This window comes from Periophthalmus magnuspinnatus, chromosome 20 (assembly GCF_009829125.3).
Source record: "Periophthalmus magnuspinnatus isolate fPerMag1 chromosome 20, fPerMag1.2.pri, whole genome shotgun sequence".
Lineage (NCBI taxonomy): Eukaryota > Metazoa > Chordata > Actinopteri > Gobiiformes > Gobiidae > Periophthalmus > Periophthalmus magnuspinnatus.
Window position 1 is genome coordinate 10331763 of NC_047145.1, and position 25378 is coordinate 10357140.

The 25378-nt window shown below is 37.7% G+C and overlaps 1 protein-coding gene across 4 annotated transcripts in view; it reads left to right on the forward strand.

Annotated features, from left to right (window-relative positions):
* The window catches only part of ccny (cyclin Y), a 43393-nt gene that overhangs the window by 7606 nt on the left and 10409 nt on the right, over positions 1 to 25378 (forward strand). For 2 of the 4 annotated variants that reach the window (XM_055230100.1, XM_033986043.2), the window contains exons 2-3: positions 22470 to 22544; positions 24457 to 24477. In XM_055230100.1, coding sequence (XP_055086075.1) covers positions 22470 to 22544; positions 24457 to 24477 — 96 coding nt within the window. The remainder of the gene's footprint in view (positions 1 to 22469; positions 22545 to 24456; positions 24478 to 25378) is intronic. The other 2 variants (XM_033986045.2, XM_055230101.1) reach the window with 1 other exon arrangement.

Below are 25378 nucleotides of genomic sequence, written 5' to 3' on the forward strand. Positions count from 1 at the left end.
GAAAAGTGTCCCATTTTCACTATCTATTGACAAACCTTTTTAACAAAACATAAATAATATACATTGCACCATGTTTCATAAAGTTATCAATTATGTAATGTTAAAGAAAAATAAGCTTACATATTTTTAAATAAATCTCAGTTGCGTTGTGTGACTTTTTCACCGGTGTCGTGAAAAAACCCTATTGTTTACCCAAAGCTGCGTTTAGCTCTGGGCTTGTTCTGCCCATAATGTGCGCCCCCATGGGGAGTGCGCGTCCCCGTGGGTAGTTCGTGTGGAGCTTTGTGAGACGTAGTGAAGTGTCCCTCCACATTGTGCCGCCTTGCTGCCACCACAGTCGCTCCGCAGATGAGATACTCGCAGGTTTCTTTTACAGTCTTAAATAGTTGTGAAAGTGATGTCTTTATTTTCTACCATGTTTTGGAATAAGAAACTGCAATACTGACCTTTGAAGTGAGTAGGTCAATGTTCACCTTAACTTATCTAAACTTCACGTATAATGAACATATGTTTAAGATATTGTCATTTTTAAATCTACATAAACGCAAGGGTGATTAAAAAAAAAAAAAAATAGCAACAGAATAAAATAAAATTTTAGATGCAACTCATTAGTGAGTTGTGCTATTTTTAGAGCCGGTCTGCGGGCGACTCACGTGGAGCTTGGTGGCTACATAGTGCCCGCGGGCACAGTGTTGGTAACCCCTGATCTAGACATTTCTTAAACTTGACCTATAGCACAAATTATGCACCTGTGTTGCTGTTTTAGTTCATCTCACATTTCTCATAATAAATTGCATGTGGTTCATTCATGTTTTCATTGGCTTCCTTTTGTTTAGCAAATTTAACGTGCATAATATGACAGATTAGACTACAACTACTATCTAAAATGTAGTTAACAACATTATATTAAAGGGTTTACAAAAAATCTTGCCTAGTCTTTTCTGGTCTTCTAGACATCTTCTTGAAGTGACATTTATAATTTTACTTTCTGGTTGGACATGGGCAATAGTAATTAAATGCATAGAGGGATGTTACCTACCAAGTGTAATGTTAACAAGGGCACAATCTAAATTACACAACAGTTATTGATTTTATGAAATAAGTGCAATTTATTTTTATTTCTCAAATCATATTTAAATTGTCAGTGCATTTTCGATGGAATTGATGACAGCTGATGACATAGGTAGAGGGATTTTGTTTTAAAAGTCACTGCTACTTCCTGTACTTTCCAACTTGTTGTTTTCTACTTTTCTTCACAAACCACCACATAATGGTTGCAAAACTATGATAAATATTTACCACAGGATCTCAACAAACTAAGTCATAATTAGAAAAATATAATAATCAGTAAAGCACTATTATTTCTAGTTTATTGAATCATTTGAAAATGTTTTTTCATACAAATGCCTATATACATCTAAAGTGGACAATGTTAAATCTTGGGCCCTGTTGCTATTATCTTTTACTGCTCAGCTCTTCAATCCTCTCGGTAAGCCTCATTGTTGAAGCCCTCTAAAGCAAGGCCATTTTCAGACCGTCAAAACCAATGCTATTTTGGTCTAATTTGATCATTGGACGACGCCAGCCGCTGTAACTGAAGGTAATCCAGGGACAAATGCAAAAGAGAGATTGAAGATGGAATGTAGCGTGCATGGAGTTGTATTTAGTGTAAATGAGGTTATTTTTGGAACACACACACACACACATATTGATGAGTGTGGCTCGTGGGCTAATTGAAATCTGGACATGGATTATTCATGGACCACTGATGAGCCTAGGGAGTCTCCAAACTGAGGGTCCCAGACTAGTTGACCTACATCTGTGGCTTATGATACTGTTTTGTTTCCATTGTTGCTGTGGGGAGTTCTAACTCATTTGTTTATTCATTCATTCTATCTTCTGCTTTTTTTTATGAATGCTTCAACTGTTCTTTCATTTACATGCTGTACTGCATTAATTTTCATATCCTGTGGGGAACCTTTTAAACCTAATCAGCCTGAAACTTGCAGAAGGACTCCTGACCAAGATGCTGGCTTTTGGGGTCAATAATATTGAAAAGGGCCTCTAAGTGCTGTGCTGTGACCACCCAGTGCTCATGACTGGTTGCCCCAGCAACACTGAAGAGGATAAATTTGCATTAATGGAGGATAAAGTTACCTTAGTTTTGTTGACAGTATTTTGAATTAGCAATGGCTGGATCAGTTTTAAAATAAAGATTGTATTTTATTTCTTTAATACTGATGAGTAGAGAAAGGACAGGATCTCATATCACCGGATCTCACGAGACAAAGTTGCCACGAGAGGAGGAAAATGATTTTGGTGAGACTTTTTTTCCATGTGTTTGCATTAGGGATGGGATGATATACGATAATATCGTTAATCGCGATAAATAAGGTCCGCAATGAATCGTTCATGGCATTTTTTAATAATCGCGATCATCGCGCACGATTATAATCGCCTTTATGGCACCACACTGCCTCATGTTTCCAGTTCCAATACAACGTTTAGATGTTAGTTTGTGGTGTTTGCCCACTCTGACATAGCAATGACACTTGTAGCTTCTGTGCTTATCTCTGTCTGAACTATATTCTGTCAGATATCAACAATAAACAAAGTCTGATCCGTAACTCTCCACAGGAACGTACCAGCGCGCGCTTCACCCGTGCGCACAGATGAGATGCTAATGTGTGCACATCTTAGATTTTTACCTACAATAATGCAAACTGCAGAATAAAACAACACCTTTTAAACAATAGACAAATTAAGTCTAATTCATACAGCTGAACACAAATGTGCCAGAGCACATGGTCCGAATGCGCACTATGTGCACAGAAGCAATGCTAACGATTATACACGGTATATTTTACCTACAATTAAGTCAATAGCAGAATAAACCACGCTTACCGATTGAGAACAGCATCCAGTCCATCAAAAAATAAGGTCCTTTACTCCTGAGTCCACTGTGGGATCTTTACTCTTTGCCAGGTCAGAGATGCCTCTAGTTTAACTGGTACAAACATCCACAGTGTCCTCGGTCGCGTCCTCCCTTTGGTTTGTCCGCTTCGTCATGTTTAAAACGCAAAACAACTGTGCGTAAAATGCGCCATTATGCACACATTTCTGCATCCACTCATTTCCCAATTCACCAAAGTGCCTTAATTAAAAAAACTAAGTGTTCGTCGACGGGCACTTGCGTCACTTCCGTCGCAACAAGGACCGGTCCATTTCGGCAGCATGGCATTGAGGAGTACACATTTTCTTCCGGGTACGTCTGTTTATGGAAAACCATGCCATGTGATACATCATCCTGTCCCACTGCTCATTGGCTGTAAGGGGAAAACGTCACTAAATGTGTGTGATGTAATTGGTTGATTCTATAAGGGGAAGAGTGGGGTGTAAACTTTCAGTCATCTGTAGTACTGATTCGCTGTCTGCGGCCTCAGTAACCCACAACCCCCACCTTATTGGCCAACACTGGTGTCAATCACAAGCTAACACGCGTGTTTAGCACTGGGGAACAAAGTTGGTGCTGTCAGACGTTTATTATGCCTGAAATCGACTAAAGAAATACAAAGAAGTGACGGAGCAGATTTCATATTTGGAGTACTTTCCTGCAGCAGATTGGACATGGAGGATCTTATTTTCTGGACATAATTTCTTGACTGGATTATATTCTCTGGACCTTTACGGAACAAATGAGGCCAACTTTGTGTGAATATGTTGATGTTTGACAGAACCAGAGCGCTCAATGGTAAGTGAAGTCCAGATTCACACGTTGTGACTTTTCTGTAAAAACGTCTTTCCTGTCAGCACTGTGGTGATTGCAGGTGAAAATGGTTTGCATATCCAGAAAGACGAGCGCCGCAGCTTTCATTTGATGTGTAGATTGTTTGTGTGGGTGATGCAGAAGTGTATGTACATTGCTGTAAAGTTGTAAAGTCAGCCCGGGCCGTCGGAACATTAACAGGTTAATAATTGTCACGATAATATCGTTAATCGCGATTATTTTGGCCACGATAATCGTGAGTCTAAAATTTTATATCGTCCCATCCCTAGTTTGCATGACAAAAAAGAGTCTAAACACAGTAGCATAATTACTACAAAAATATTGAATCAAATAAGAAAATGTTAGGCCATAAGTGAACTGGATTATGCTAGTGTCTTGTTTTGTAGGAATTGTCTTACCGATAAGTTATCAAAAAGTAATGATTCCTATACAGAAATGTGTTACATTTTCCTGCTGAACATTTGACCAGTGGCATTGGTCAAATGCACAGAATGATTAATAAAGTATACAGGCAGTGTTTATTGCATACATACTTTTCCTTAAACTTCTTTGCAGACAAGAGTTTGACCCTTTACTCTTCTGCAAAATATAGCAGAGGAGTTTCAACACGTTGGTATCGGAATCAGATCAGTGTCATGATACTAGACCTAATATTACTTGGTATCGCAAACAAAAATCACTGGCATTAACCATCGCTTTTTATGTACCGAAAACTGTTGCAAGTTCCATGCATCAGTTTTAAGCTAAAGATCTACCATTGACTGGTGGATTACTGCAATCGAACAATGACAAAACAAAAATCAAACTTATCACAACTTTTACCTAATTTAGATATTTTGTAACAGCACATTTCTCATACAACATATCTACTTCTGTCGAAATAATGTTGCTTGCAATCATGAAGAAATGCAAAGTACTTATCTCTGGCCTCTTCAATGGTTTAATCAGCAATCGGTGTAATGCAGTTTGCCTGTTGGCTAACTCAAGTGCTTCTATCTCCATACACATGCTACCACATACACATACACACACATACACACACACACACGTACATGTACACATACACATATACACATAGACATACACATATGAAGGGGAGCAGGACTGGTGCCAATTAGATGTGCTGTCTGGGGCTCAGGAGATCATTGAGCGCAGCTGTCAGAGCAGACCACTGGTGACAAATCAATCTCCAATGACTGCTCTGTGAGTGAGACAATAACAGTATGTGGAGAATAAAAAACATAAAATCTGTTAGAAAATACTTTTTTTTTTTTTCTCCACTATTCTTCTGGAAGTGAGTTAACTATAACATCCATCGATCATCATTATACATTCATTGTAAACAGCAATATTGATCTAAAATGATTTAATAAAAGGAACAGATTCATTAACTTTGTGTTCAAAATGGCAGAACGGATTTCAATTTCAATACAGCAAGCAGGTGATTTTCAAAAAAACAGATATGCATTTTTTTAACCCTATGTCTATGATCTTAAGCTTAATTTTTCAAGCAATCGCAGTATTGGCATTGACCATGAAAAAAAAAAACTGTCGGTAAAACTAAATTGCGTCATAAGAAGGCAGTGTTTGTGCATATTTGGCGATCATCATATAAAATATAAAACCTGTCAACTGGACAAAAAGTTGTAGGAGTGAAGACATTTTTCTGCTTATTCAGGCTGCTTCTTCAGTTATGGTCAGAATACTGGTGGACACTGCCTTATATCTGGAGGAGGAGGAGGAGGAGCTACCTACACTGAAACTAAAAACACCTATTGTTTAGTTTCTTTTTGTAGGCTAGGTCTATTGAGCTAAACTAAGAGTGCACTGTGCCTGAGTCCTACTTAGCCTAATCATTCAAACCTCTTAGAAGAATGATAATGAACAACAGCATGCTAATTTTCAATGACCCAATTGATAAAACTTTGACACCCCCTGGCCACCCCTCGCACAAAAGTCTAGCTCTGCCACAGGAGCCAGGCAAAACCACTGGAAATGACAACTTTTTAATGACAACTGCCAGAGAATGGCAGGGTCTTTGGATGTGTGCTGGTTTACCTGAAAACACAAACTGAAAAGCAGTGATTCTTAACAAAGCATAATCTTAACAATCTGAACCCCAGGTCGACCTAATAAACTCTAGTCCAAATTATTCTGTCAAAAATAAGGCGGTGGGGATGGTGAGGTCATGTGTTTCATCTATGCTTTGTGTCTGAATATATGCAGTAAAATGTCTTTTGTGTGCAAACAAGTTGGTAACAAAAGGTTTCATGAAGTATAGAAGTAGTCAGCTGGACTAAGTTGAAGATCGAGTTTAAGACTTTTCATGCCAAAACATTCAACTCTATCTTAATCTAGAAGGCAACTTTTTAAAATAATGTATGATTATGTAAAAAGCTAAAGTCTTGGCTGTCCAGGCTTCTGACCTTATCCAATGCAGTAATGTCAGATTGGACTTTTCTCCTCAACTCCCTAAATGATAGGTTATAAATGATAGGAAGGGTATTAAAGAGGAGGGACTGGCCAGGCCTGCTCTTTGACGTTCAAGGAAATGCTGGTCTCTGGGTTTTTGTCAATCAGTCTTCTCAGGAAGTCCTTATAATCTAAAGACACAGTGAGCATGTGTGCTAGGATCCTTGGGCTTAATTTACGCTGAATAGGCTTATCACAATTTTGAAGTGCGATATACGACTACAAAGGTTATTATGATAAACAATCATATTGAAACTATTTTCAAGAGCCCTAAAGTAGGATTATCTCAATTAAAGTTAAAATTAAGTTACAAAAGTTAGATATTTGACAGTGTTAGATTTTGACAGTTCTTATTTCTTCAACTCTAACCTGATCATTTGCCTGTGATACAGAAGACACACTTCTTCAACGCTTTACAAAGATGTGAGTCTGGTCACCGCTGAATCTCCCAGAGTTCAGTAAAAGCCAAAGTTAAATCTGTCAACTGGACAAAAAAGTTGTAGGAGTGAAGATGTTTCGGTGCTCATCCAAGCCTCTTCTTCAGTTCTGGTCAGATTGCTGGTGGACATTGCCTTATATCTGTCTGAAGGGAGTAGCTAAACTGAAACTGTAAACAGCTATTGTTTACAGTTTGTGTATGTAGGCTAGGTCTGTTGAGCTGCACTAAGTGTGAACTGAGCCTGAGACCTACTTAACATAATCATCCAGCCTAAACGAGCCTACTCTCTAGCTCTTTTCTTTTCTTTGTTTCCTTTGTTTTCTTTGGGTCTGAGGATGGTGTTATAAATCGGTGATAAATTATGTCTCAGGCCCCCACAAACATCTCCCAGAGTTCAGATACGCATGATTGACAGATGGATCAGCCATGTCCGTTTGTATCAAAACAAATATAGCTATAGCTAATAACCCATCACATAATTCAGCCCTCTTGAGACTTGTGCTTTATGGGCTTTATGCTCAGTTATGTTGAGCTCCATGCCATTGACGTAAGCCACCAGGTTCTTAGAGGACTCAGGTTTCTCCATCACCAAGACGATCTCGCAGTCCATGTCATACCAGTCCAGAAGAGCAGGAGTCACGTTGCTCTCTTCCTCTCCTGGGCCTGCTTCTACTCTGATGAGCATTGCCACTTCTAGAGGAACCACTGTCAACGTCCCATTCACTATCTGCAAAAAGCCAGACCAGGAAATACAGCGTGTAGACCCCAAAGAAACAGCTTATAGATAGGGATGGGCGATATGCCAGAAAAATTCATATCATGACTTTCTTAGAGACAGATCACGGTTTCAATTTTTTCATAATTCATGTTTTATGTAGTATTTAATAGGATTGCAACTAGGCACGGGAAGATATTGAAATTTGGTCTTGCGCTATCACAGCCAAAGTAATTACTTAATTATTATATCACAATAATTATTTATATGATTTTTTGCAGTGTCCTTACATGCTCAAATGAGTATCTAGTTTCGATACTAGCTTTAGTATCTCTTAGTATCTGATTCTTGATTTTATTTCACATTAATGAGATCATGATTTTATTTTTATAACCATATTACCCAGCCCTACGAACAATTATATACTTAAAACTCACCACTCTTGTTCTTGCTGCGTCGTATGATTGGATCCATTTGATGGCAACCTGTAAGAGACATTTGAGACAATTTTTTGTATTTCTTTTACAGATTCTGAACTTGCACATGTTTGTATATAAAATGCTAATGCTTGCAGGGAAATTGTCCTCTTTCCAGATGTCACTGTAGACCAGGGGTACTCAGAGCTACTTTTAAAATGATCGTGTCTGAAAGATCTACCACCTAATACAAAAATGTTAAACATATTATTTGTAAATGTATTATGAATTCTTACATGTACAGTGCATTTTCATGTACCTTGCACAACGTCATGAGATAATACTGCACAACACAATTGAACTTCTTACATGTTCAGAATTAGTTGAATGATGATTACTGCTCTGACTTGCACTGAATGGAATCAGTGAGGGATGCATAGTTCGGGCAGTAGCTTCTGACAGCCAGCCACGAGTAAAATTGCATTTTTCGTTTGAAGGCGATAACGGAGCTAATCATGTTGATTATGGTTTTGTCTTTTTTCTAGCCATAAAAAACATGTTAAACGAAGTATCAGAATTTACTGCATTTTTTCACACAACTACTTCTATTTTACACATCCATCCGTATTTTTTCTTTTTTACGCATCAAATAAATGACTGGGAAAATCCCCGCAGCACCTGCGCTCTCATTCGTCACCTTCGAGGGACAGCAGAGGCAGATTACCGTAATGAGGGTAAAATATTTAGATAGCCCTGTGCCTCCGCTTTGAGACGCTGTTTGAATTTACATGAGGGCATGACTAGTTGTGGAGTTATGCTGCTGGAAAGTCCGCAACCGCGCTCTATCGGCGATGATAGGATCCGACGCTATAGGGTTAAACTAACTCGTGCTTGTTTATGCGTTTGCAGCGCCCATGATGTGACCTAGGGTCAGGTGTAATCTGACTGGTTGTCCTGTATATTAGTCATGTGACTGGATGGATGACGGGACGTGATCTACCCAAAATGCCTTCACGATCGACTGGTAGATCGACGTAATGAACACCCCTGCTGTAGACCACTGCTTAACCTCCAACTTTCAGCTCTGTGATGATCTGGTTCTGGTTGAATTCTTTGCATACAAACAAAAACTCACTGTTAACCAATAGCAATAGTAATTTGACTAGTTTAAGCGCCTGTACTTGAGATAAACGGCCTTTACAGTGTATTGTAATTGAGACAAGAATGAGACCTATGACTGCTAGAAACAAGGCTGCCAATTTGCACCATCGACAGAGGCCACAAGAACACAATAACTGTGGCACCTGGTATTTCCAGTAGACTCCCATCGAAGTTCTAAGTAGGCCTACCTTTGCTAAGCTTCTGAGATCTGCTTTGAAGGAGGTCAGGCCACAAATACTGAAGTAACTGGATGAAAATTGATGTCCTAGGCACAAGCCCAACATCATATCAAAACTGTTCCTTACATGCTCAAATGAGTATATAGTTTCAATCCCCATTTTAGCATCAGTTAGTATATGATTCTTGATATTTTTGACAACCCTACAACAGACGGATAGTCCTTTCTGCCACTCTGAAATTGCACCATGTGGGGCTAAAAGTTTAAACTAAAACATGTTCCTGACTGTTTCAAAATAAGGTGTACAGGCCCTTTAACTTACTTGAATACCAAAAGGAGAAAAGATCTTACCAAAGTAATTTATTTCACAAGCCTCTTCCAGTCATCTTTGCTGAACAAAGAATCGAGAAGGGTCTACAAACGGATATGAATCAGTCAAGAAATAAGAATCCAGTTGAGATTTGCTGGATAACATTTGACACATATATTATATTCAAACTGCTCTTGAATATATTTTGATGAGCTTTCCGCTATCGCTGTTTGTGGTTTGTCTTAGGTAGTAACTGGAGCCTCTCTGGGCCCTGCGCCGCTGTCAGATTAAAGTACCCTCTCCCCCCTGTACTGCCTCCATCTGACCATGAGTCTATGTAGCTGGCTGTAACACTAAGTCCTCAGTTAAAATTTCAGTGATAGAAAAACTGTAACAATATTCAAATCTCAGTTATTAGCACAAGATTAAGGGTAGAAACATCAAGTCAATTCTCTTATAAAATGTTATTATAATTTATGTCATTTACATTGGATTAAGAGTTTCATTTATATGCAGGACAGAGCTCATCATAACAATTTATTTTTTGCAGAACTCCTGTCATAAATTGTTCAGTTCAGATTCATATTTCTCAGTTAATATTAGATAGGCTATTAATATATTGTAGTCATGATGCTATATTGCTGAGAGTTCTGTGTTCTTTTCTTTAAAAATAGCCCTATTGTATGAGTATATGTAGGCTATTTATGTTGCAAAGGTCTCCATATTACAGTATATTGTAATAGGAAGGTATTTCTTATTGCACAAATTTTATTCTTATTTAAATGACTTTTTATTTTTATTCTTAATTCTATCCTGTGGTTGTGGCATCTGTTAACTAAGAGAATTTCCCTTCGGGGATCAATAAAAGTGATTCTGATTCTGATTCTGATTCCATGTGACTGTTTTACAGTTTTTTTGTTTTTGTTTTATTGTTTTATAAATAATCTTTAAAAGTCAGACTTCAGTCAGAATTTGTATTATTTAGCCCTAACTTGGGTCTGTATTGGCCTTGATTTAGTCTCTCTGGAGTTCTTTTTTAATTAATATTATTTTTATATTTTAATTTTTTACAAAAATTGTTTACTTTTTGCATTTTGTGTAACTTGACTTGCATTAGCAAAAAGTATATTAGAAAAATGCATGCAATCAAAAAATTGTTGTTGTAAAAGTTTAAATTGTTATCGTAGGTAATTTCTTTCTCATACAGCCCTAGTCTATTTATGGGTTTCAGAAAGATGAAAAATGAAGATTGTTACCATAGCTTTTGACCTTTGACGTTTTTTAAACAAAATAGTCTATCTGTGGAGTGAGTAAAAGATCTCAAAAGGTTGCATATGACAGGAAGCTGAAACATGAATAGTAAAGATGGCGTGACAAGACACAATTTCAAGACGAGACGTGAGATGGATGCACAAGATGAGATTTTGGTATAATTTATAATACAGAAATTGTGCAGTTCAGTTCACAATTTTGACATCACCATTTTTATTTATTTTATTTAAATAAATCTATTTAATATGTTTTCTTTGATTATTGCACTGCTTTTTGGAATTACAGCTTCACAGGAAACGTAACTCACTAGAACGTAATTTCCAGGGAGTTAAATCTCACGTGATAATTTTCCCCAATGTGTGCACAATCTTGTAGCAATTTTTTTTTCCTCATGAGATCTTGTGGCACGAGATCTTGTCCCATCCCTAATGAACAGGCTAATTTATCAAGCCACATTCCCGGAGTCATGTTTGGAGCGTTGCAGTGCTCCTGGTGTGAGGATCAGTACATGTAGTTGTGTAAAATGAGCTGTAGAGGGGCAGACCTGGGCCAATAGGCTGGGTTTACACAGGCAGCAGGAGACAGATTGAATGGACATAATGCTCTTTTGGAACGACCTACTATTATGTGATTACAGGCTTCAAAATGGACCATCTGTCAATTTGTGCCATAATCAAAAATGAAAGATGTTGTTTTTCATTTAGTTTTTAATAAATCCATTTACTGAAAGATTACAGCCATTTTGTGTTTAGGCTTTGTGTAAGGGGGGTCAGTAGTGGTCATTGTGTGATTGTGAAGAACCGTTTTGCAATTCCCACAATAATTGAATCATGGTTTATCTTTTTATGATTTGATTTGTTTGTGTTGTGATTGTAATCTCTTCTGTAAAGCAGTTTGAATTACTACTGTGGATGAATAGTGCTATACAAATAAACATACCTTGCCATCTTGTCTATCTTATCTATCCAAGATACAAAATCTCATGGAGTTTTACCAGGTTGAATCATTTTTCATAATGTTTCGCTGACCAGCCAACACCACATGATTTGACAATACTCATAAAGCTGTGGGTCTGAAATGGTATCCTGTGTCCCTGATTTCAGATGATTGACAGACAGATTAACTAATCAGAGAAATGCATTATCAGTTTGTGTCAAAACTGGCATGGCAGCTTATGAGTAAAAAGGAAAGAAAATATCACAAGACCATGAGCATTTCTTGATAATTTCTAGAAGGATGCAGAGCTTTGTGTGTGTAGACCTGGCAGTTCACGTGTTATTTGCTCTCTCACCTTCTGGTATCTGCATTAATGTGCTGTGTGAAAGTGTCAACGGAGGATGACGGAGTTTGGCTCTTGTCATACACTGGATGAACCTACTGACATGAGGAAACGTGTCTATGTACACGTTATGATGAATGAAGCCTCTTAGAAAATTATTGTTTGTATGATGTGAAGTTACTCTGGTGTTTTGGTTGAAAACCCACAATTACAAACCACAAACTTACAAAACTCCTCTTCTTTTTGTCCCTCTACCGGGCTGTGCAATTAAACACGTTTAACTGGTTGTTCCTTTGTTTTGTATTTTGAGTTTGACTTTTGACAGTACAGTACACTCACTCATCTGCCATTGCTGTTACTGTATAATCTTGGTGTAATGTAAAGCTTGAGAGGGGTAGCACTCAGGTGTATGTCTGCGTGGGCATATGGCCAGTGGGAGTAGGGCTGAAGTTGGGATCGTATTATCTCAAGTGTCATTGAGCACCAGTGTGGATGTTACCACTAAGTGATTAGACCACAGGGCTCTCAGTCTGCACATGCCTCAAGGACTTTTTTGATTAGGTGTCATGTTATAGTCTAATTCTCTGTGCTTTACCCATCACAGCTTAACTCTACATTTATGAGCTTCCAACCGATTTAAAACAGATATATGTTTGCACTGGATCCAAACTTCAAACTGAATTTTGATACTTGGATTAGTTTTAGTTTAGAATGTCATTGCCAAGATCCTGCCTTCCAGTTGGTCTTGTTGAACATGGAATAAAGTGTAGATGCAAATTTAGAATATATGTTGTAAGAAATATGACAAAATGCTGCAAAGTAATTGACAGCAAAGATGAAAATAATTTGCATTGTAACTTTATAAACACAGGGGCAGGGGGGATACACATTGGTTAATACACAAGTAAAGAAAATATAATGTCTAGAACATATTGAAATTGTAGCTTCATATCAGTGCCTTCAGAACATGTCTTTTGGATGTCAGTGAAAACGTCTCAATTTCAGTGTCCACATGACAACCTTTGAATCCTTTTCTACTGCGGACCACTCCTGGACAAATGAGGGATTAACGGCCTGTTTGTATTGCAGAGGAAAAAAAGAGGGGGTATTACACTTCTAAATATGTAATGTGTCAGTAATGAATACCTCATAGATCACCATATTACTATTTACTATTTTGAAAATGCTATATTTGCAGAAAAACAACATTTTGACATGTTTAATAAGTGCGCATCAGGTTTGTGAAATTATGTATTGTTTTGTATTATGCGTTTGTATATTTATGGGAAATTGTTGTGCGGGGGCATGGTGACATAGACTTGTGGTCTGAGCTCTGAAGAGAATCATACTGGTAACCCTAAGGAGGGTTACCAGTAACATCTAAAACCTCTTCAGGCATGTTTTTGATGAAGGAACAATGTTATCACATGGTCAAAAGCTCCAAAAAGTCGATTTTGCATAATACCCCCTCTTTAAATAATTGCAGTAGGATCATTCATATTGTCATTTTGATGTGATTGCTGTAAGGTGATGTATGTGCAGTTGTATGTTCAACGTTACAGTATATTCACTATTTGGTGCAATAATTGAATCCCAAGCACAACATTTACTGGCACATTTAGTGCATCAAAAATATGATCTGGTTATAGTCAATATTGCCCTCCCTACCCCCTATATGGATAATGTACATTGCTTCACTTTACAATCCTTCAGTATCACATGTTCAGGCCAAATTGGGTTGTCTGTTAATTTACACTACCATGCCTTTGCCAACACATTCTTGTCTGATCACTTAGGTGTTTCATTCCCACTCTCCACAAAAGCCATTCTTTTATGTGGTCGCCAATGCAACACGGAGCACTGAAGCAATTAGCCCAGTGTAACAGGTGGGACTGCAAACGAAACCCGGATAAAACCTTGGAGAGAATACAGTGCGAGAGGCTGCCTGCCTTCGCCTTTGATAGAATTGCCGAATCGTTTTAAGCCAGTGTTGCCATGGCGACAGGGAGCCGAGGATGCTGGAATAGGAGGGGCGGGTCTGTGTCTCTCGGCCGGTTGCGCTGTAAATGAGTGTGCCTGTTTTAAGCAGCGTCTCATTCATGTTGTGATGAATCATGGAAGCAGGTTGGGTTTCACAGAGCACGACTAAAGTCAAGGCCAATGGAATGAGACTGACAATAGGTGAATAGTTTCTGTCATATTATTGCTTGTGCTCATCTTTTGTAGATTTTCACTCTCCCACAGACTCAGACATTGATTGTTTGAATCAGTTTTGCATGTTGTTGTGTCCTTGGGCATTGTGATAACATTATTGGTGCTAATTGGAAACCATCCTCTGTCAATCTCCTCCAAGTTAGCTTAGCCTATTGATTCTTAACCACAGTGCCTGGGCCCATGTATGTTTATTATATTATAATACATTTAATATGTCAAGGGGCCCCAATTTTTTTAGTACTCCAGGTGGGAGGAGATACAAGAAAAGATGCGACATGAGATTGGGTCAAGAACAAGATGAAATGGTGACATAATTTATAATTAATTGTAATTAATTGTGCAGTTTACAATTTTGGTCACACATTTTTTTTTTTATTTACTTTATTTAATCTTTTTGTTGCCATTGTAAAACTGGACTTCAGCTTCTCAAAAAATTTAGTTAATATGATTAAGTGACCACACCTCAACCACCTCCTGCTACACTCCAGCGAACCACTGCTCTCCTCAACCACACCTCTAATTACCCAGAACCACCATTTATATAAGCCTATCCTGACAACACCATTTGTCTCCACTCTCAATACAATACAATCTGTATCATATAGCGTTGCTGTGGCGTGGTCCTTGCTAGTGAAATGTAACTCACCAGCACTTATGAGCTCTTGTGACATGAGATCTAGTCCCATCACTACTTTGTATTGAGAAAGTTGGGACCCAAGGTGAAAAAGTTTAAAACCCCAGATTTAGGCTTCGTAATATAGGGCTGTTACTGATAATTAGTTAATAAATCAATTGTTGGCATAGAATGTAGATCATATGGGAGTGGACATCACCCATAGCATTGAAGCACTTTTTTTTTTTTTTACTCTCAGGTTGCCTCATTTTAGCATCTATTGTCCTTATCACAATAAAAGCACTTATGTATTAGTTGATAAGCTTATTTTTGCATTAATAACTGATTATACTTGATGAATCCACAAAATTGTAAGTGACTTTGCACATCTGAAAGCACGATTAGGGTCAATATTGATTATAACCTTCCTGAATATTAAAGTGAGTATAGATCTACATAATGAAAATGGAGGAGGCTGAATCCAGCTGAGAACCATTTTAGACACTTTTGCTCTCTTGCGCGCGGTGGGGCTGGCAGCAAAAACCCACATGTCAGCTCTTCTCACTGTAGAGTGCTTGTTTTCGCTCTGCATCACAAACTTCAGTCGATGCCGAAGTGAAAAATACCCAGTAAACTGCCGCACTGTACAGGAAGCAGTTTTTTTTTTTTTATTAGCCTAGCATAGCATCCTCCTGCAAACACTAATTAGCCAAAACTAGCATTCTTACACTTCCACAAAACACAAGACAAATCTTTTCACAGCTATCTTCTCCCAACATCATGCTTTTAATTACACAATATGGCTAGGAGGAGTTCATACCTAACGTGTATGACTTTGCAGTTTGCTAACTTGCTAACAGTTCATATTGGTGCATTGACAGCTGGTTCCCTCTGCAGAGTGTTCTCAGAGAGGGTCAAAGGGCTTTCCTGTTTGGGCTGGTGCTTTGACCCTGGCTGACACTCCTGACTGGCTATGACTAATTTTCTTGTAACCTCCTTCACCAGCCTGTTGTTGAGAGTCCGACCGATACAGAGTTTTAGGGGCCAATATCGATGCCAATATGAAGGTTAGGTGCTGATATATTTACTACATTTACTGTTATTTAGTCTCTTAAAAGTCATTCAACAAATATATATATGTATATATGTTTTCTCATGCATCAGTATTCCTAGTTATTTTTCAGTTTTATTTCATTTTCTAAGTCAAAGTGCATGAAGTGCAGCACTGGTAATTTTCTGTTGGGGGTTCCACTACTGCCACATGGAGTTATACACATATATGTTGTTGCTTTGCCTGAAATATTTCACAGTATGGCATTAAACTTGTCTGTCTTGCATTTATTCAAATACAGGTGTTTTTATTGCTGAAAAATACCTGAAAAACATGCTTTGTTAATGTGAGCATGGTTGTCTCTGCATAGATCTGACTTGTAACTTTCCGTTGTGGTGTCACCTGCTTGTCTTTTTGAAAATTGTTAATATGTTGGAGATCTAAATGCAACGCAATTACATCTATAACGAGACAGGTCAAAAAGGTGGCATAGTGCAACTTTAAAAACAAAATCTAAGCTTTCACTTTGTTCTGTACAGTAAACCAATTGTCAAACCTTCGATTCAGGAGGAACAATGGGGTTTTCTTCTCACGGGAGTTTGCCCAACCAGTCCAACCAGTGCTTTGTGGATCTGGAGAAGGCATTTGACCATGTCCCTTGTGATGTCCTGCAGGGTGTGCTCTGGTAGTATGTGGTCTGGGGACCTTTGCACCCTGGACCACTCCCTGGAGAGGTGTTTCGGGCATGTCCCACCGGGAGGAGGCCTTGGGGAAGACCTAGGACACGCTGGAGGGACAATGTCTCTTGGCTGGCCTGGGAACACCTTGGGTTCCCCCCCGAAGAGCTGAAGGAAGTGTGTGTGGAAAGGGAAGTCTGGGCCTCCCTGCTCAAACTGCTGCCTCCATGACCTGACCCCGGATATAGCAGATAAAAATGGATGGATATTATTAAACCAATACGTTTTAGCATAATTTTGTGACATATGAAGATTTTTAGCTACTTGGCAATACACTAATGCCTGAACTACAGAGCTGAGTCCAGAGCTACGGTCTAGACCCAGACAGTAGTATTGAAACCAAATTAATCTAAATTGCAATTTGAATGAATGCAATTAGCAAATCACAAAGACTGCGATTTTTGAAGTACCAACATTTCCTTCACAAATGACTAAATATCGTATCTTATTCTGCTTAAAACTGCTAACCCTGTAGTTTAGATCAAACATGTTCTGCAGTGAGTTTGCCAGTTCATATTTCAGTCTTTTTGTCAAATCTTCTGGATGCATTTAAAATTTGAACCTTGAACAGAACCCTGTAATTAAACATTTTTTCCCCACAGAATTGCTCAGCCTTGTTGCAAATAGTTACCAGAGCCTAGTTAGAATTCAATGAGGTCAGATTGACTTTATGCATACTGCGGACTGCTGTATTAGTCTACTATAATAGACTGACCTACCCCATGTCCCCTTTTGTTCAGCACACCTGTAACAATGTACTCCACGTCCTCCTCTGTGTCCCCCTCTGCTTCCTCCTCTGTTTCCTCTGTACTTCCTGTTTTGGGGGAGGTGGGGTGCACTCATGTCATCCCAGGTCAGAAGAGTAAAATCAGGGTGGACCATATTGTCACCATGTGGAGTTCACCTACATCCACACCCGGGACTTCCTGTCTTACATCATGTAGTACTGTGGTTCTCAAAACGCGGTCCTAGGTTGGATTTAGTTTGATTGTGTAATCTCTGATATACCTGGTTTAATCCTAAATTAATCCCACTGTACTGCTCCTTTTCTAGACAAGTTCTGGTTTGTACTATTTTACCAAGTCTTGATTACCTCCATCTCTCCTGTTCTTACATCCCACACATCCTCTTGTATTCTCTTTTGCATTGTCCTTGTGTCTTATTATGCGTCCGTGTGTCCTTTGAGGAGGTTCAAGTACCTTTCTGACACAAAAAGAGCTTGTACTTCAAACGACCATAAATACAATGGACCTGGTTTAGATGTGTCCCCCGCAGTGTGCTCTCCTCCCTGTGATCTGGAACAGGACGCAACCAACCGTAAAGCTCAAATGTCATGTACATCCCCCCTCTAGCATAAAGCAGGCCTATTCTGCAAAATAGGCTTTTCTGAGCTTTTAAACATGTTATCGTTGTTTCCCCTTTTCATTTCTGCTTTTTATCTTACTGCTTCAATCAACCCGTTTTCACTTCCACCGGTACACGCCCACTGCTCTGTACTTGTTTCATTCTCCAATTTTATTTTCTTAGTGTGCGTAGGATTCGGCAGCAGCACGTGGCCATTTTTGGTCAAATGAAAAAAAATCTGATATCTGCAGGTAACCGTGGGAGGGGCCGACAGCTGCACAGCTCTTTGTTGCGATGAATTTTACAGCGACGTCGGCTCCCATTGGGCACCACAGTTTTCATGGAAGTCAACAAGCTAGTTTATTTTTTAAGCCATTTTAGATGAATATTGAGATTTAACATGTGCCAATTATAACATAATGATCCATGGGTGTCATACATTATACCAATATAGCACACACAAGCACAGTATGTCTTCTTTAAATGTTACATGTTGTCTCTGGTGCTGTCAGTCAACATTCAAGGTTATTCTGTGTGGGTGTTCTTTTCCTGTACTTCCTGTTGGGGCCGCAACTAGCGATTATTTTAGTAGTCAACTATTCAGTGTTTAATTCTTTGATTCGCCAGCTACTTAAACGATTATTTTTATTGAACATTGAGACTTAAAATTGCAGCTGCACAACTGGGGAAACATTTTTGAATAGCAATTTGTCCGACAAGCATTGCATAAAAATAAATGGACAAATGAATGTAAGAATCACATGTATTTTAGTTACATGTATTTCAGAACTTGTTTATACAAACCTTAATTACAGGGTTAGCAGTTTTTATGCAGAATAAGATGGGTTATTTTCTTGTTTGCAGAGGAAATTATGGTATTTCAAAAATTGCTGTCTTTGTGATTTGGTACAAAGGCTTTTTATTATGGGTTGGTTTTTTTTGTCAATATTTTGTCAATAATACAATCTTTGGGTTCAACAAGAGAGTCTTTCAAGGAAGACCATGTTGATATAATAAACTGTATTGTGTGTGTCACGTCAAAGCAGCTTTCTTTTGAGGGATACCGGGCTGCCAAAATATATCACAGAAATATTAATATTGTGATGTTGGTTAATGCAATTTTTATACTGCAAGAAAATAAAAATTGTAAGGTTAAGGTTTTGCATTTGCTGGAGAGGGTTTTTGGGAGGGTTAAAATGTACAAATTTTAGTTATAATTTTCTTATTTTTCTTAATTTAGCCCTAAATGTTGCCTTATTTTTGTTTTAGTTAGTTTGTCAAAGTGCCTGTACTGTCTTAAAAATGTGATAAACAGAACTAGTTGATTTTAAATGGTTTGTAGTGGTCCAAAATGATTCCTCACTTACCTTATGCCTTCAGAGCATTCTAATTATTTAACCCGATGAGTTTGTAAGAGCAACTGTCAGAGGCCAGAGTGGAGTTTTGCCATGGCTAACAATTAGCATGGTAACATGCACTTCCTGATTGACGGACAAATCGGACAATCCTCCTAATTAGACACACCCAGTACACAGCAGGTCTATTTAGCCCCCAAGAGTTGCTTATGCAATATATATGGACTGGGGCAAGACGGATTTTGCTTAAATACATGAGAGGGAAATTGGGTACAGCCTCTTTAAGTTTTGTATTGTTTTTGACATTTTTGTTTGAATTTAACTGAACCTAAATACATACTGCATGTTGAAAGTATCACATTACCGCTATTACTGCTGTTATCGCACTATCGAACACATTTTACCTCATATCTTACAGCTCTAATTTGTGGTTAGTTAATGCCTAAGCTGTACACAGTAGAATGAACTTGTGTCAATATACTTTGTCCTTAATGCTCCCAGTTCAGGATATTAAATGACCTCTGTGTGCTCCATAAGCACAAGCAGCCTTCAGCAGGATTCACTGTACAAACAACAGAGGTGTAGTGTTCCAGAGGGGCCGGTCCTGTCCATGTGAGGCCTCCAGGCTAAAGTATAAGGCGCCTTCCACAACACCATTGCCTCTTACTGAACTAAAAACACTCATCCTCTCATATAGGTAGGCCTTTTGAAGTTTGATATATTGCTGAAGTAAATATAGACAGTTAGCGATAATATTGAAACCTGTTTATGCCACTGACACAATCCAACAGCAGACTATATGTATCTTATACTTATCGTTCAGTAAATGACGGCTAGAACAATCATTTTTGGGATCAATATTTATCATGGGTACTTTTTCTTTGTACTAGTTTTTTTAATACAATAAGTTTTGAGCTGTAGCGGGTCAATTAATTCACTTTTATAGACCCATTTATTGATACAAACTAATTACTTAGGTGTTTCCTTGTGGTGTTTATTTTTGATTTTTTTGTGGGGATTATTCTGCTTTATAAATTAGCTATAATTTTTAAGTTTATCGACTATACTTTCTACAGCAATATATGGAACATGTAACAATGTACAATATATGGACAGTAACAATGAAGCCACATAATCCCAGTAAACCAGTTTTAAATAGACAGAATCATTAAAAAGCCCGAGCTGCAACAAATAAACAGCAGAATGAAGCAATAATTAATTAATCATCAATTAATCATAAAAGTTATTTATTCAACCCTCTACAGCTTAAATCTTATCACATTACAGCAGAAGTGACAAAAATCTCCCCATCATTGGAAAGAAAATGTACACCCGATAAATATTGAGATAAAAAAATATATTGTTCAAGCTTAGTCGATATAGTAATTATGGTGACAAGCCCAAGTACAAAGGACAGTAGTAAAATTGCTGTGTTACAAAAGTATAAAGGATAAATTGGATAAAATGTACATATTTCAGTTCAATTTCTTATGTTTATGTGGATGATTTATGTTGGAAAATGTCTGTAAAAATGTACAACTATTTTATTATTCAATGTAACGCACTGTCCTTAATAAGAAATTTAAAAAAAACAGGAGTAACTTTTTTTCTTTAAATTGTTGAGGCAAACAATTATTTTAATAAGTAATGTCAGTTTGAGTGAGAAAATTGTGGGGTTTTTTTTGTTTTTTTTTATTACATCACAATGCATGATATCACAGTTACCACATATGACCTCAGGCTTTCTTATATAGGTGTAGTTTTCCTCTATTTTCTCTATTTCAGTTTGACACATGGGGCTGGAGTTGTAAGAGCACTGTTTTTACCTGCAGCAGTGATTGTTGGTTGTGTAAACACGTGAACGCCGTGTCACACTCCTCCATGTGCTCAGGGCTTCAGGGCTCCGCTGTGTTGCTGTGATGGAGCTAGGTGCTAATGCTAACTATGCTGGCTGGTGCCTTTCCAGAACTATTACCGTGACTGGTGCTAAAACAGATCCATACTACACTGCCGCTGTTTGCTAAGTGCATCGATCTCCAAATGGCCGTTTACACAGAGACGCTGACTGTTGGCTGTGTGATTTTCGATTTTGCGATGAATTCATTAACTTTAAAGGACAGACATTATGGAAAATTAACTTTTTTGAGCTTGTAATTGCATAACGGTGTTCTCTCAATGAAAACATAGACCGAGAGTTGTTTTTAGCAACTTTTCCACATTTGTGACGTCATAGGTATCCAGTAGATTCAGAGGTTTCCTGAGCTGTTTTAATTCCATAAATGTCTTTCAAAACATTTCTGCCGCCAAATCACGTTCATTACTACAGCGTGCTTATATTAATATGTTGGGTTATGTTACTTATTGGCTAGCTTAATTTTCTTCCCATGGTAATTCTATTCCCTCCACTGTTAGTAGATGGAGCACTACACCAGTTTCCAGTTCATGTAATTTTTTTACAAAGTCTTTACAAGGTGTTGATGAGATAAAACAGGGAATGTCAAAGTAAATATGTCAAAGTTATTACACTCAGCCACAAAGGGACATTAAAAAAACAACATCCTCTTATACAAGCTATTTTTCCTTTCAAAAGTGGCTATTGACACTATGTCATGCTGACATTGTGCCCTTCAGCTATACATGAGTAAAGGCCAAAATAGTCTCTTTATGAAATGCATCGATTTCAGAACTACAATTTTCCGTGTTGAAGTTTAGTAATTGGGAATGATCTTTTTGTTTCAACCATATACAAAGAAAAAGTATTTATATACCTTTAAAAGAATCACTCTGGTCATATACATTTCTTTTGCTTTGAAAGGAATGGTACGTTTTTTTTTTCTGTTTTTCCTTGCCGAGGAGGAGGGTGTAGGGACAGGGGACACTTTGGGACTGGTATCTTATTTGCTTGCCTTCTGTGATTGTTGGTTAAACATTCACATTGTCTGTTATTGACCAATGACTGTTTCATTGTTTGATTTTCTAACTTTCTGTTCGTTAAATCAACAGTTATGTTGATTACCCTGTAAGGCAATTGCTGCTGTGATTTTTGGCTGTACAAAAATAAATTGAATAATACTTTGAGTGTTACATCTGCTATAGCTAACGTGCATTTGTTTTATGTTGTTTCAGATCTGCCTGTGGAGTACAACCCCTCAGACCACCCCAGGGCCAGTACCATCTTCCTCAGCAAATCCCAGACTGATGGTGAGTCTGTCACTAGTACAGCTTTTATGTAGACATGATAGACAAAGTATGTGGGTTTTTGTTTTGTTTTTTGGTTGTTTATTGCACTGAAAAACATGTGTCTTTACCCTGAGTGGGCTTGCATGATCACAAACCTGACCCTTATTTGCCCTGGAAGAGGGCCTCCTCTGACTTGTTTCCACAGAAATGTTCTTCTTTTGGCTATAATATTCCACAGTATACGTTAAACTTCTCTGGAATCGTGCAGCTGACACGCCACCTCCAAAAGTCACTACTGTATCTTTAAGTATTTTGTTTGAATCTATAATGAGTCATATAAGTTATGTATTCAACTCTTTACAGCTCCAATCTTATCGTAATACAGTAAATAAACAAACGGTTCCCCCCTAGTGCCATGAAAAAGTACATAAGGGTTAGCTGCTTTTAATTTTACTATTCAACTTTTTTTCTGTGAGGGTATATTATGTCTCCTAAATAGCTGCAAGTTTGTGGATTTACTCATCATGACCATTCAAAATGCAAATGAATTACAATGTCAAAAAACACATTCACATACATTTTACATATGCTTTAGATTAATATAACAACAGCATGTGGATAGGTATGATTGTACAGGCTTATTAGCAGTTAGTTAAAGCCCCATTGTGTAACTTTTTAGCCAAAAAATTGACTCAAATAAAAGCATGTTGTTGTTTTTTCCTTTCATTTTGAATGTTATTTAGAAAAAAACGGTGAGCGGGCTTGCATCTCCACAAACCTGTCTCTTACTTGACTGGAGGAGGGCCACTGCGCTACTACTACCACTCCAGAAAGTTACATGGTGTTGCTTTAATCTTGTCCAAAAAAAACAAAAAACTACAAGGCTACAATACAGCTTTCTTCATTTTGTTGAACTTTTCATGTAAATCTTACTGTCTGCCATATCGTTATTGCCCTGCACTTATTCACAAAGTTATTTTGTTGGATGACATTACAGAGACAAGTTGCTCAGTTTTATTTTCGCCCGCAGTGGAATGGAACAGTAAAGAGGATAAATGACTTCAATATCATGTGCTGTACTTGGTGGGAAAACTTGCAAACCTATTTTCTCAACAACACAGCACTGATTTAAAGGTCCCGTATTACTCAAAGCTGACTCATGCAAGCTTTTAGCCGTGTTATAATACTGTTATCTCCTCAAAAATATACTGGAATCAAGCCCTACTGAACAAAAGGTGAAAGGAGCTGTTAATATGAAGACTACTACTTGATGACATCACAAGGTGGAAGTATTTTGAGCTTTGGAGATTTAGACAGACTAATAATAAAGTATTACTCAAATGGATGAAACAAAGCACAACTCCAGGTATATTTCTGATGAGGCAACAACATTACTGTATAGCATGGCTTAAAGTAAATTTCACATAGTATAGGATCTTTTATAGGAACAATTGAACTGAATTTAACTTTTTTTGTTTTACCTTTTGTACAGCTGAGATTGTCAATAAAGTATCTAATATGGACTGGTGCACTGAAGAGTGAAGCAGTTTTAATGAGGCTAAAACAATAACTGTAGTTTCAAAGTTCAAAGGCAAATCCTGGGTTGAAATGATCCAGATGATTCTAGCAAATGTGTATGGAGTTGAAAAACGCAGTAGAGTACTTTATGCATTGTATGTATTGCCACTTAATGATATCACAAGGTGGAGAAAAGGAACAGGATTTCTGTGAATGAAACAAAGCACAACTTCATGTGCATTTGTGGTGAGGAAACCCCATTGTAACGTAGATCTGAAAGTGTAAATTTAGGCTTTTTAAATGCAGGCTTTAGAGAGCTGTCTTACATAACAAACATTGTATTTTCAAACAAGATCATATAAATATGTCCTTATGAAACATTGAAAAAACTTACTTTTTTTCAATGTTTTTTTAGTGCCAGTACCCAACAAACGAGGTAAGCAAGCACCTGTACTCTGTCAGGAAATACTTTTTAAATGTGCCAAGTAATATTCAAAATAATAATAGCAGCTTTTTGTATGTGTGTCATATTAATGGTGTCTCAAGTTGAAGCGTATTGTATTGCATATTGTCTTCTATTGTAGCCAATGTTACACCATGGACAGTAAAGGAATGATGGACTGGGACGTCATATTACTTTGTTTACTACAAATCTGTAAAGGTTTAATATTTACCATGTTATTGTTTGCATATGGTTGTAATATTGCATTGAATTGTGGTAATTCTTTTGTGGGTTATGTTTGCTCTATTTGCATGCTTACTGGGACGCCTGTGCAATGAGTTATACATTAATCTGTTTTGGTTTTGACTTCCTCATGGATGATCATGCAGTTCCTCCAGTCCTTTACTGTCCATGTAATCAGCCTATGTTTGTGCTTTAATGCTATTCTTCACCTTATACACTTTAGTATATGTAGTACCTCTTTATAAGATTATGACTTCCCTTGTTAAGGTGAGAGATGTAATTGACCACGTGTAGATTGTGTTGCTAGTCTATGTGCTTTTTGATAGTGATTGCGTATTGCTGGCTTCAAAAGTTACTCAGTGTTCGTTTAGTCGTATGTATAATTTATATACTTTATACTTACTTGTATGTTTTGTCTTTGTTTGTAAGTAATATATTTGTTCATAGTACATGAGTGTAGTTGTAGTCTATGCTGCCCATCTTCAATATTTTCATTTAATACAGTTCATTTGATTCATCCCCTGTAACTGATATATTCATAACAAATTAATAAAATACAAACATAGTAGACGTTACCACTCCCTTTTACACACACCTAAACACACCCACACACACACACACACACACACACACACACACACGTTGTTTCTAT